We start from the raw sequence: 12734 nt of genomic DNA on the forward strand, positions 1-12734 counted from the left end.
AAGACACAGGCCCACAGGAACAGCTGAAGACCTGTACAGAGGAAAAACTACACGCCCGAAAGCAGAACACTCTGTCCCCATAACTGACTGAAAGAAAACAGGAAAACAGGTCTACAGCACTCCTGACACACAGGTTATAGGACAGTCTAGCCACTGTCAGAAATAGCAGAACAAAGTAACACTAGAGATAATCTGATGGCGAGAGGCAAGCGCAGGAACCCAAGCAACAGAAACCAAGACTACATGGCATCATCGGAGCCCAATTCTCCCACCAAAGCAAACACGGAATATCCAAACACACCAGAAAAGCAAGACCTAGTTTCAAAATCATATTTGATCATGATGCTGGAGGACTTCAAGAAAGACATAAAGAACTCCCTTAGAGAACAAGTAGAAGCCTACAGAGAGGAATCGCAAAAATCCCTGAAAGAATTCCAGGAAAACACAATCAAACAGTTGAAGGAATTAAAAATGGAAATAGAAGCAATCAAGAAAGAACACATGGAAACAACCCTGGACATAGAAAATCAAAAGAAAAGACAAGGAGCTGTAGATACAAGCTTCACCAACAGAATTCAAGAGATGGAAGAGAGAATCTCGGGAGCAGAAGATTCCATAGAAATCATTGACTCAACTGTCAAAGATAATGTAAAGCGGAAAAAGCTACTGGTCCAAAACATACAGGAAATCCAGGATTCAATGAGAAGATCAAACCTAAGGATAATAGGTATAGAAGAGAGTGAAGACTCCCAGCTCAAAGGACCAGTAAATATCTTCAACAAAATCATAGAAGAAAACTTCCCTAACCTAAAAAAAGAGATACCCATAGGCATACAAGAAGCCTACAGAACCCCAAATAGATTGGACCAGAAAAGAAACACCTCCCGTCACATAATTGTCAAAACACCAAACGCACAAAATAAAGAAAGAATATTAAAAGCAGTAAGGGAAAAAGGTCAAGTAACATATAAATGCAGACCTATCAGAATCACACCAGACTTTTCGCCAGAAACTATGAAGGCCAGAAGATCCTGGACAGATGTCATACAGACCCTAAGAGAACACAAATGCCAGCCCAGGTTACTGTATCCTGCAAAACTCTCAATTAACATAGATGGAGAAACCAAGATATTCCATGACAAAACCAAATTTACACAATATCTTTCTACAAGTCCAGCACTACAAAGGATAATAAAGGGTAAAGCCCAACATAAGGAGGCAAGCTATACCCTAGAAGCAAGAAACTAATCATCTTGGCAACAAAACAAAGAGAATGAAAGCACACAAACATAACCTCACTTCCAAATATGAATATAACGGGAAGCAATAATCACTATTCCTTAATATCTCTCAATATCAATGGCCTCAACTCCCCAATAAAAAGACATAGATTAACAAACTGGATACGCAACGAGGACCCTGCATTCTGCTGCCTACAGGAAACACACCTCAGAGACAAAGACAGACATTACCTCAGAGTGAAAGGCTGGAAAACAATTTTCCAAGCAAATGGTCAGAAGAAGCAAGCTGGAGTAGCCATTCTAATATCAAATAAAATCAATTTTCAACTAAAAGTCATCAAAAAAGATAAGGAAGGACACTTCATATTCATCAAAGGAAAAATCCACCAAGATGAACTCTCAATCCTAAATATCTATGCCCCAAATACAAGGGCACCTACATATGTAAAAGAAACCTTACTAAAGCTCAAAACACACATTGAACCTCACACAATAATAGTGGGAGATTTCAACACCCCACTCTCATCAATGGACAGATCATGGAAACAGAAATTAAACAGAGATGTAGACAGACTAAGAGAAGTCATGAGCCAAATGGACTTAACGGATATTTATAGAACATTCTATCCTAAAGCAAAAGGATATACCTTCTTCTCAGCTCCTCATGGTACTTTCTCCAAAATTGACCATATAATTGGTCAAAAAACGGGCCTCAACAGGTACAGAAAGATAGAAATAATCCCATGCGTGCTATCGGACCACCACGGCCTAAAACTGGTCTTCAATAACAATAAGGGAAGAATGCCCACATATACGTGGAAATTGAACAATGCTCTACTCAATGATAACCTGGTCAAGGAAGAAATAAAGAAAGAAATTAAAAACTTTTTAGAATTTAATGAAAATGAAGGTACAACATACCCAAACTTATGGGACACAATGAAAGCTGTGCTAAGAGGAAAACTCATAGCGCTGAGTGCCTGCAGAAAGAAACAGGAAAGAGCATATGTCAGCAGCTTGACAGCACACCTAAAAGCTCTAGAACAAAAAGAAGCAAATACACCCAGGAGGAGTAGAAGGCAGGAAATAATCAAACTCAGAGCTGAAATCAACCAAGTAGAAACAAAAAGGACCATAGAAAGAATCAACAGAACCAAAAGTTGGTTCTTTGAGAAAATCAACAAGATAGATAAACCCTTAGCCAGACTAACGAGAGGACACAGAGAGTGTGTCCAAATTAACAAAATCAGAAATGAAAAGGGAGACATAACTACAGATTCGGAGGAAATTCAAAAAATCATCAGATCTTACTATAAAAACCTATATTCAACAAAATTTGAAAATCTTCAGGAAATGGACAATTTCCTAGACAGATACCAGGTATCGAAGTTAAATCAGGAACAGATAAACCAGTTAAACAACCCCATAACTCCTAAGGAAATAGAAGCAGTCATTAAAGGTCTCCCAACCAAAAAGAGCCCAGGTCCAGACGGGTTTAGTGCAGAATTCTATCAAACCTTCATAGAAGACCTCATACCAATATTATCCAAAGTATTCCACAAAATTGAAACAGATGGAGCCCTACCGAATTCCTTCTACGAAGCCACAATTACTCTTATACCTAAACCACACAAAGACACAACAAAGAAAGAGAACTTCAGACCAATTTCCCTTATGAATATCGACGCAAAAATACTCAATAAAATTCTGGCAAACCGAATTCAAGAGCACATCAAAACAATCATCCACCATGATCAAGTAGGCTTCATCCCAGGCATGCAGGGATGGTTTAATATACGGAAAACCATCAACGTAATTCATTATATAAACAAACTGAAAGAACAGAACCACATGATCATTTCATTAGATGCTGAGAAAGCATTTGACAAAATTCAACACCCCTTCATGATAAAAGTCCTGGAAAGAATAGGAATTCAAGGCCCATACCTAAACATAGTAAAAGCCATATACAGCAAACCAGTTGCTAACATTAAACTAAATGGAGAGAAACTTGAAGCAATCCCACTAAAATCAGGGACTAGACAAGGCTGCCCACTCTCTCCCTACTTATTCAATATAGTTCTTGAAGTTCTAGCCAGAGCAATCAGACAACAAAAGGAGATCAAAGGGATACAGGTCGGAAAAGAAGAGGTCAAAATATCACTATTTGCAGATGATATGATAGTATATTTAAGTGATCCCAAAAGTTCCACCAGAGAACTACTAAAGCTGATAAACAACTTCAGCAAAGTGGCTGGGTATAAAATTAACTCAAATAAATCAGTTGCCTTCCTCTATACAAAAGAGAAACAAGCCGAGAAAGAAATTAGGGAAACGACACCCTTCATAATAGACCCAAATAATATAAAGTACCTCGATGTGACTTTAACCAAGCAAGTAAAAGATCTGTACAATAAGAACTTCAAGACACTGAGGAAAGAAATTGAAGAAGACCTCAGAAGATGGAAAGATCTCCCATGCTCATGGATTGGCAGGATTAATATAGTAAAAATGGGACCGGCGGATCCCGGACCGCAGCAGCTCTCTGCTCCCAAACCCCGTGGGAGAGAGACCTCATCGCCTGATCAGGTGGGCACTCCTGAGGCTGCAGAGCGGAGGAGACCACCAACACTGCCCACCCCTGCCCACATCCCTGGCCCAAGAGGCAACTGTATAAGGCCTCTGGGTTCCCGTAGGGGAGGGCCCGGGAGCGGCAGGACCCCTGCGCCTGAGACACTGCCGGAACCTGAAGGAAACAGACCGGATAAACAGTTCTCTGCACCCAAATCCCGTGGGAGGGAGAGCTGAACCTTCAGAGAGGCAGACACGCCTGGGAAACCAGAAGAGACTGCACTCTGTGCACATCCAGGCGCCAGAGGAAAACACCAAACGCCATCTGGAACCCTGGTGCACAGAGGCTCCCGGAAAGAGCGGCGCAGATCTTCCCGGTTGCTGCCACAGCGGAGAGGACTTAGGCAGTACCCCACGAGCAAACTTGAGCCTTGGAACTGCAGGTAGGACCAACTTTTCCCCTGCAAGAAACCTGCCTGGTGAACTCAGGACACACAGAGGCAAAATTCCTCTAAGGCCGGGCACTTCCTGTGTTTACCGGAAGTCCCACACCGGCGGATCCCGGAACGCAGCAGCTCTCTGCTCCCAAACCCCATGGGAGAGAGACCTCACCGCCTGATCAAGTGGGCACTCCTGAGGCTGCAGAGCGGAGGAGACCACCAACACTGCCCACCCCTGCCCACATCCCTGGCCCAAGAGGCAACTGTATAAGGCCTCTGGGTTCCCATAGGGGAGGGCCCGGGAGCGGCAGGACCCCTGCGCCTGAGACACTGCCGGAACCTGAAGGAAACAGACCGGATAAACAGTTCTCTGCACCCAAATCCCGTGGGAGGGAGAGCTGAACCTTCAGAGAGGCGGACACGCCTGGGAAACCAGAAGAGACTGCACTCTGTGCACATGCAGGCGCCAGAGGAAAACACCAAACGTCATCTGAAACCCTGGTGCACGGAGGCTCCCGGAAGGAGCAGCACAGATTTTCCCGGTTGCTGCCACAGCGGAGAGGACTTAGGCAGTACCCCACGAGCAAACTTGAGCCTTGGAACCACAGGTAGGACCAACTTTTCCCCTGCAAGAAACCTGCCTGGTGAACTCAAGACACAGGCCCACAGGAACAGCTGAAGACCTGTAGAGAGGAAAAACTACACGCCCGAAAGCAGAACACTCTGTCCCCATAACTGGCTGAAAGAAAACAGGAAAACAGGTCTACAGCACTCCTGACACACAGGTTATAGGACAGTCTAGCCACTGTCAGAAATAGCAGAACAAAGTAACACTAGAGATAATCTGATGGCGAGAGGCAAGCGCAGGAACCCAAGCAACAGAAACCAAGACTACATGGCATCATCGGAGCCCAATTCTCCCACCAAAGCAAACACGGAATATCCAAACACACCAGAAAAGCAAGACCTAGTTTCAAAATCATATTTGATCATGATGCTGGAGGACTTCAAGAAAGACATAAAGAACTCCCTTAGAGAACAAGTAGAAGCCTACAGAGAGGAATCGCAAAAATCCCTGAAAGAATTCCAGGAAAACACAATCAAACAGTTGAAGGAATTAAAAATGGAAATAGAAGCAATCAAGAAAGAACACATGGAAACAACCCTGGACATAGAAAATCAAAAGAAAAGACAAGGAGCTGTAGATACAAGCTTCACCAACAGAATTCAAGAGATGGAAGAGAGAATCTCGGGAGCAGAAGATTCCATAGAAATCATTGACTCAACTGTCAAAGATAATGTAAAGCGGAAAAAGCTACTGGTCCAAAACATACAGGAAATCCAGGATTCAATGAGAAGATCAAACCTAAGGATAATAGGTATAGAAGAGAGTGAAGACTCCCAGCTCAAAGGACCAGTAAATATCTTCAACAAAATCATAGAAGAAAACTTCCCTAACCTAAAAAAAGAGATACCCATAGGCATACAAGAAGCCTACAGAACCCCAAATAGATTGGACCAGAAAAGAAACACCTCCCGTCACATAATTGTCAAAACACCAAACGCACAAAATAAAGAAAGAATATTAAAAGCAGTAAGGGAAAAAGGTCAAGTAACATATAAATGCAGACCTATCAGAATCACACCAGACTTTTCGCCAGAAACTATGAAGGCCAGAAGATCCTGGACAGATGTCATACAGACCCTAAGAGAACACAAATGCCAGCCCAGGTTACTGTATCCTGCAAAACTCTCAATTAACATAGATGGAGAAACCAAGATATTCCATGACAAAACCAAATTTACACAATATCTTTCTACAAGTCCAGCACTACAAAGGATAATAAAGGGTAAAGCCCAACATAAGGAGGCAAGCTATACCCTAGAAGCAAGAAACTAATCATCTTGGCAACAAAACAAAGAGAATGAAAGCACACAAACATAACCTCACTTCCAAATATGAATATAACGGGAAGCAATAATCACTATTCCTTAATATCTCTCAATATCAATGGCCTCAACTCCCCAATAAAAAGACATAGATTAACAAACTGGATACGCAATCAGGACCCTGCATTCTGCTGCCTACAGGAAACACACCTCAGAGACAAAGACAGACATTACCTCAGAGTGAAAGGCTGGAAAACAATTTTCCAAGCAAATGGTCAGAAGAAGCAAGCTGGAGTAGCCATTCTAATATCAAATAAAATCAATTTTCAACTAAAAGTCATCAAAAAAGATAAGGAAGGACACTTCATATTCATCAAAGGAAAAATCCACCAAGATGAACTCTCAATCCTAAATATCTATGCCCCAAATACAAGGGCACCTACATATGTAAAAGAAACCTTACTAAAGCTCAAAACACACATTGAACCTCACACAATAATAGTGGGAGATTTCAACACCCCACTCTCATCAATGGACAGATCATGGAAACAGAAATTAAACAGAGATGTAGACAGACTAAGAGAAGTCATGAGCCAAATGGACTTAACGGATATTTATAGAACATTCTATCCTAAAGCAAAAGGATATACCTTCTTCTCAGCTCCTCATGGTACTTTCTCCAAAATTGACCATATAATTGGTCAAAAAACGGGCCTCAACAGGTACAGAAAGATAGAAATAATCCCATGCGTGCTATCGGACCACCACGGCCTAAAACTGGTCTTCAATAACAATAAGGGAAGAATGCCCACATATACGTGGAAATTGAACAATGCTCTACTCAATGATAACCTGGTCAAGGAAGAAATAAAGAAAGAAATTAAAAACTTTTTAGAATTTAATGAAAATGAAGGTACAACATACCCAAACTTATGGGACACAATGAAAGCTGTGCTAAGAGGAAAACTCATAGCGCTGAGTGCCTGCAGAAAGAAACAGGAAAGAGCATATGTCAGCAGCTTGACAGCACACCTAAAAGCTCTAGAACAAAAAGAAGCAAATACACCCAGGAGGAGTAGAAGGCAGGAAATAATCAAACTCAGAGCTGAAATCAACCAAGTAGAAACAAAAAGGACCATAGAAAGAATCAACAGAACCAAAAGTTGGTTCTTTGAGAAAATCAACAAGATAGATAAACCCTTAGCCAGACTAACGAGAGGACACAGAGAGTGTGTCCAAATTAACAAAATCAGAAATGAAAAGGGAGACATAACTACAGATTCGGAGGAAATTCAAAAAATCATCAGATCTTACTATAAAAACCTATATTCAACAAAACTTGAAAATCTTCAGGAAATGGACAATTTCCTAGACAGATACCAGGTATCGAAGTTAAATCAGGAACAGATAAACCAGTTAAACAACCCCATAACTCCTAAGGAAATAGAAGCAGCCATTAAAGGTCTCCCAACCAAAAAGAGCCCAGGTCCAGACGGGTTTAGTGCAGAATTCTATCAAACCTTCATAGAAGACCTTATACCAATATTATCCAAACTATTCCACAAAATTGAAACAGATGGAGCCCTACCGAATTCCTTCTATGAAGCCACAATTACTCTTATACCTAAACCACACAAAGACCCAACAAAGAAAGAGAACTTCAGACCAATTTCCCTTATGAATATCGACGCAAAAATACTCAATAAAATTCTGGCAAACCGAATTCAAGAGCACATCAAAACAATCATCCACCATGATCAAGTAGGCTTCATCCCAGGCATGCAGGGATGGTTTAATATAAGGAAAACCATCAACGTGATCCATTATACAAACAAACTGAAAGAACAGAACCACATGATCATTTCATTAGATGCTGAGAAAGCATTTGACAAAATTCAACACCCCTTCATGATAAAAGTCCTGGAAAGAATAGGTATTCAAGACCCATACCTAAACATAGTAAAAGCCATATACAGCAAACCAGTTGCTAACATTAAACTAAATGGAGAGAAACTTGAAGCAATCCCACTAAAATCAGGGACTAGACAAGGCTGCCCACTCTCTCCCTACTTATTCAATATAGTTCTTGAAGTTCTAGCCAGAGCAATCAGACAACAAAAGGAGATCAAGGGGATACAGATCGGAAAAGAAGAGGTCAAAATATCACTATTTGCAGATGATATGATAGTATATTTAAGTGATCCCAAAAGTTCCACCAGAGAACTAGTAAAGCTGATAAACAACTTCCACAAAGTGGCTGGGTATAAAATTAACTCAAATAAATCAGTAGCCTTCCTCTACACAAAAGAAAAAGAAGCCGAGAAAGAAATTAGGGAAACGACACCCTTCATAATAGACCCAAATAATATAAAGTACCTCGGTGTGACTTTAACCAAGCAAGTAAAAGATCTGTACAATAAGAACTTCAAGACACTGAGGAAAGAAATTGAAGAAGACCTCAGAAGATGGAAAGATCTCCCATGCTCATGGATTGGCAGGATTAATATAGTAAAAATGGCCATTTTACCAAAAGCAATCTACAGATTAAATGCAATCCCCATCAAAATACCAATCCAATTCTTCAAAGAGTTAGACAGAACAATTTGCAAATTCATCTGGAATAACAAAAAACCCAGGATAGCTAAAGCTATCCTCAACAATAAAAGGACTTCAGGGGGAATCACTATCCCTGAACTCAAGCAGTATTACAGAGCAATAGTGATAAAAACTGCATGGTATTGGTACAGAGACAGACAGATAGACCAATGGAATAGAATTGAAGACCCAGAAATGAACCCACATACCTATGGTCACTTGATTTTTGACAAAGGAGCCAAAACCATCCAATGGAAAAAAAATGGCATTTTCAGCAAATGGTGCTGGTTCAACTGGAGGGCAACATGTAGAAGAATGCAGATCGATCCATGCTTATCACCCTGTACAAAGCTTAAGTCCAAGTGGATCAAGGACCTCCACATCAAACCAGACACACTCAAACTAATAGAAGAAAAACTAGGGAAGCATCTGGAACACATGGGCACTGGAAAAAATTTCCTGAACAAAACACCAATGGCTTATGCTCTAAGATCAAGAATTGACAAATGGGATCTCATAAAACTGCAAAGCTTCTGTAAGGCAAAGGACACTGTGGTTAGGACAAAACGGCAACCAACAGATTGGGAAAAGATCTTTACCAATCCTACCTCAGATAGAGGCCTTATATCCAAAATATACAAAGAACTCAAGAAGTTAGACCGCAGGGAAACAAATAACCCTATTATAAAATGGGGTTCAGAGCTCAACAAAGAATTCACAGCTGAGGAATGCCGAATGGCTGAGAAACACCTAAAGAAATGTTCAACACCTTTAGTCATAAGGGAAATGCAAATCAAAACAACCCTGAGATTTCACCTCACACCACTGAGAATGGCTAAGATCAAAAACTCAGGTGACAGCAGATGCTGGCGAGGATGTGGAGAAAGAGGAACACTCCTCCATTGTTGGTGGGATTGCAGACTGGTAAAACCATTCTGGAAATCAGTCTGGAGGTTCCTCAGAAAATTGGACATTGAACTGCCTGAGGATCCAGCTATACCTCTCTTGGGCATATACCCAAAAGATGCCTCAACATATAAAAGAGACACGTGCTCCACTATGTTCATCGCAGCCTTATTTATAATAGCCAGAAAATGGAAAGAACCCAGATGCCCTTCAACAGAGGAATGGATACAGAAAATGTGGTACATCTACACAATGGAATATTACTCAGCTATCAAAAACAACGAGTTTATGAAATTCGTAGGCAAATGGTTGGAACTGGAAAATATCATCCTGAGTGAGCTAACCCAATCACAGAAAGACATACATGGTATGCACTCATTGATAAGTGGCTATTAGCCCAAATGCTTGAATTACCCTAGATCCCTAGAACAAACGAAACTCAAGACGGATGATCAAAATGTGAATGCTTCACTCCTTCTTTAAATGAGGAAAAAGAATACCCTTGGCAGGGAAGGGAGAGGCAAAGATTAAAACAGAGACTTAAGGAACACCCATTCAGAGCCTGCCCCACATGTGGCCCATACATATACAGCCACCCAATTAGACAAGATGGATGAAGCAAAGAAGTGCAGACCGACAGGAGCCGGATGTAGATCGCTCCTGAGAGACACAGCCAGAATACAGCAAATACAGAGGCGAATGCCAGCAGCAAACCACTGAACTGAGAATAGGTCCCCTATTGAAGGAATCAGAGAAAGAACTGGAAGAGCTTGAAGGGGCTCGAGACCCCAAAAGTACAACAATGCCCAGCAACCAGAGCTTCCAGGGACTACGCCACTACCTAAAGACTATACATGGACTGACCCTGGACTCTGACCCCATAGGTAGCAATGAATATCCTAGTAAGAGCACCAGTGGAAGGGGAAGCCCTGGGTCCTGCTAAGACTGAACCCCCAGTGAACTAGTCTATGGGGGGAGGGCGGCAATGGGGGGAGGGTTGGGAGGGGAACACCCATAAGGAAGGGGAGGGGGAAGGGGGATGTTTGCCCGGAAACCGGGAAAGGGAATAACACTCGAAATGTATATAAGAAATACTCAAGTTAATAAAAATAAATAAATAAATAAATAAAAGCATGGGCTTGCTGGCTATGAACTATGCCAAGGTCATATGTTATTATCTTTTTTTTCATCTAAATATAGTCAACATTGTTCCATTTTCTGGACTAAGCACACTGCTCACTGAGCAGGTTTACTCACCTCAACTATCAAGACTTTGACGACTGTGTCCTTTCTCCCGGTTTCAGGCACTGTGGCCACCTCAGAACCACAAGGCTCTGGGGACTGTTGTGCTTCCGCAGACACAGAGAAATTCACATTCCCTGAAACACATGGTCCAAAGAGCTGAGCTCAGATCTGCCAGGACCCTGGCATCCACCGAAGTTTCCAAGATCTGCCATTTGTCCTCAGTTCTGTGAGTGGGTCAAGAGCTTGTCTTGTATTGAATAAGGTGGTAAACATTGGCCAGAAGCAGCAACGACTGAGAGCTTCCTCTTGGGGACCCAGTAAGAAGAAAGTAACTGAAGAAACCTTGCTACCTTCACCTCTTCTAGGTAGAGCCCCCTTACAAAATGTTCACTCACCTAAAGATTTGGGAGTTACCAACCAGGATGAGGTGTGCCTTCCATTGGCACCAAGGCAGTAAGAATCTTGGTCGTTTCCCACTGGGACAGCTGTGAAATCAGGAGAAGCTTCCAGCTGCACTGCCATCTGTGGCCCCACAAGGACAAGAAAGAGCAAATTAATAAATGAAAACCAATGTTGCCACAGAAGGACAACACATTATGCATGGAGGTAGATAGGCAAAGAGTCCAGGAGGAGACAGAGGACATGCCTAAAATGTCATGTAAGTTACACAGGCTTGCCTAGATTTCATCTGCAGATACATGTCTAGAACTTTATTTAGCTATCATCTATGTATTATCTACACAAGCCATTGAGGAGATAATTACATATGTGTCAATTTATATGTGCTTTATTTTGATGGCAGTACTACATTTACTATACTAGATTTTTAGCTACTATTTTGAGTATACACCTACCTTGAACAAAAGCAAACTCCACTCTAAAACAATATGCCATTTTATCTTGACAGCAACCTCATATATCTATGTGAACCATGTCCTTTGATGGTATACAGAGGCTACATGGAATATCCTATCTCTGTCAGTACAGTATGTGCTGTTTAAATACTGGCCAACTCACCTAATTATATGTAGTGTACATATTGGTGAACAACACTTTGCTATATATATGTAGCTAGACTCTGGAAGTTGTTTAAGCATTTAAAACCACTTGCTGACTGGTCCAATACAATCTCTTCCCTCCTTTCTTTCTTCTTTTCATTTAAGTCTTAGTTATAATATATATACGCACACTAATTGCTCTCTTACCCTCTGGTTACACTTAGTTTGGAAAGGTGTTTACCGGCAAGCTTGTAGGGAGGTAGTTCATCACAGTGGCCTTGAGCGTGAAGGCTTCTCCACGGATCACAGAGTAGGGCATTGTGAGCTCCACAAAGAAAGGTTGGAAGGCTTGGAGAGTTGCCACAGAAGAGAGGCCAAGACCAGTGTCATTGGACAGGCAGAGGGCTCCGGCCTTCCATTCAGTGATGGTGTCAGGGACTGTCATTTCCAATTCAGCTGCTCCTGAGGAGCTGGGAGAACAGCATTGTGAAGCAGAGAGAGGGAACACATGAGTTAGTTCTCTCTGAGGTGATAACTGAGTGTGACAAGGCAGCATCCCATGAGCCATTCAAAGGAGTGGTAGGAAGTGAACAGGGTAAATGCGGCTCCAGATGGAAGAATGAAATCTTGTTTCTCCAACTCAAGTCGTAGTCCCACAACATCTCCAAGTTCATATGTTAGTGGAAAGCTGAACATAGATTTGAGGTTTTCTCTGAATTCCCATTTTCTCTGAATTCAAAATATTCAACAGTTTTATGATGTATATGGTCTACTCCATGCAGCAATCTCATGGTCTGCCCCATGTAAGATGGGCTCACCTACTTTTCAACATGGTGATCCTGAATGGT

At 41.7% G+C, this 12734-nt stretch overlaps 1 protein-coding gene across 8 annotated transcripts in view; it reads right to left on the bottom strand.

The window, feature by feature from the left end:
* The window catches only part of Cpamd8 (C3 and PZP-like, alpha-2-macroglobulin domain containing 8), an 80283-nt gene that overhangs the window by 21677 nt on the left and 45872 nt on the right, over positions 1 to 12734 (bottom strand). For all 8 annotated transcript variants that reach the window (XM_063285903.1, XM_063285902.1, XM_039107442.2 and 5 more), the window contains 3 exons: positions 12128 to 12356; positions 11284 to 11410; positions 10901 to 11022 (listed from right to left, as the gene is read on the bottom strand). In XM_063285903.1, the coding sequence (XP_063141973.1) occupies positions 10901 to 11022; positions 11284 to 11410; positions 12128 to 12356 (478 nt within the window). The remainder of the gene's footprint in view (positions 1 to 10900; positions 11023 to 11283; positions 11411 to 12127; positions 12357 to 12734) is intronic.

Source organism: Rattus norvegicus, chromosome 4, assembly GCF_036323735.1.
Source record: "Rattus norvegicus strain BN/NHsdMcwi chromosome 4, GRCr8, whole genome shotgun sequence".
In the NCBI taxonomy this organism is placed as follows: Eukaryota; Metazoa; Chordata; class Mammalia; order Rodentia; family Muridae; genus Rattus; species Rattus norvegicus.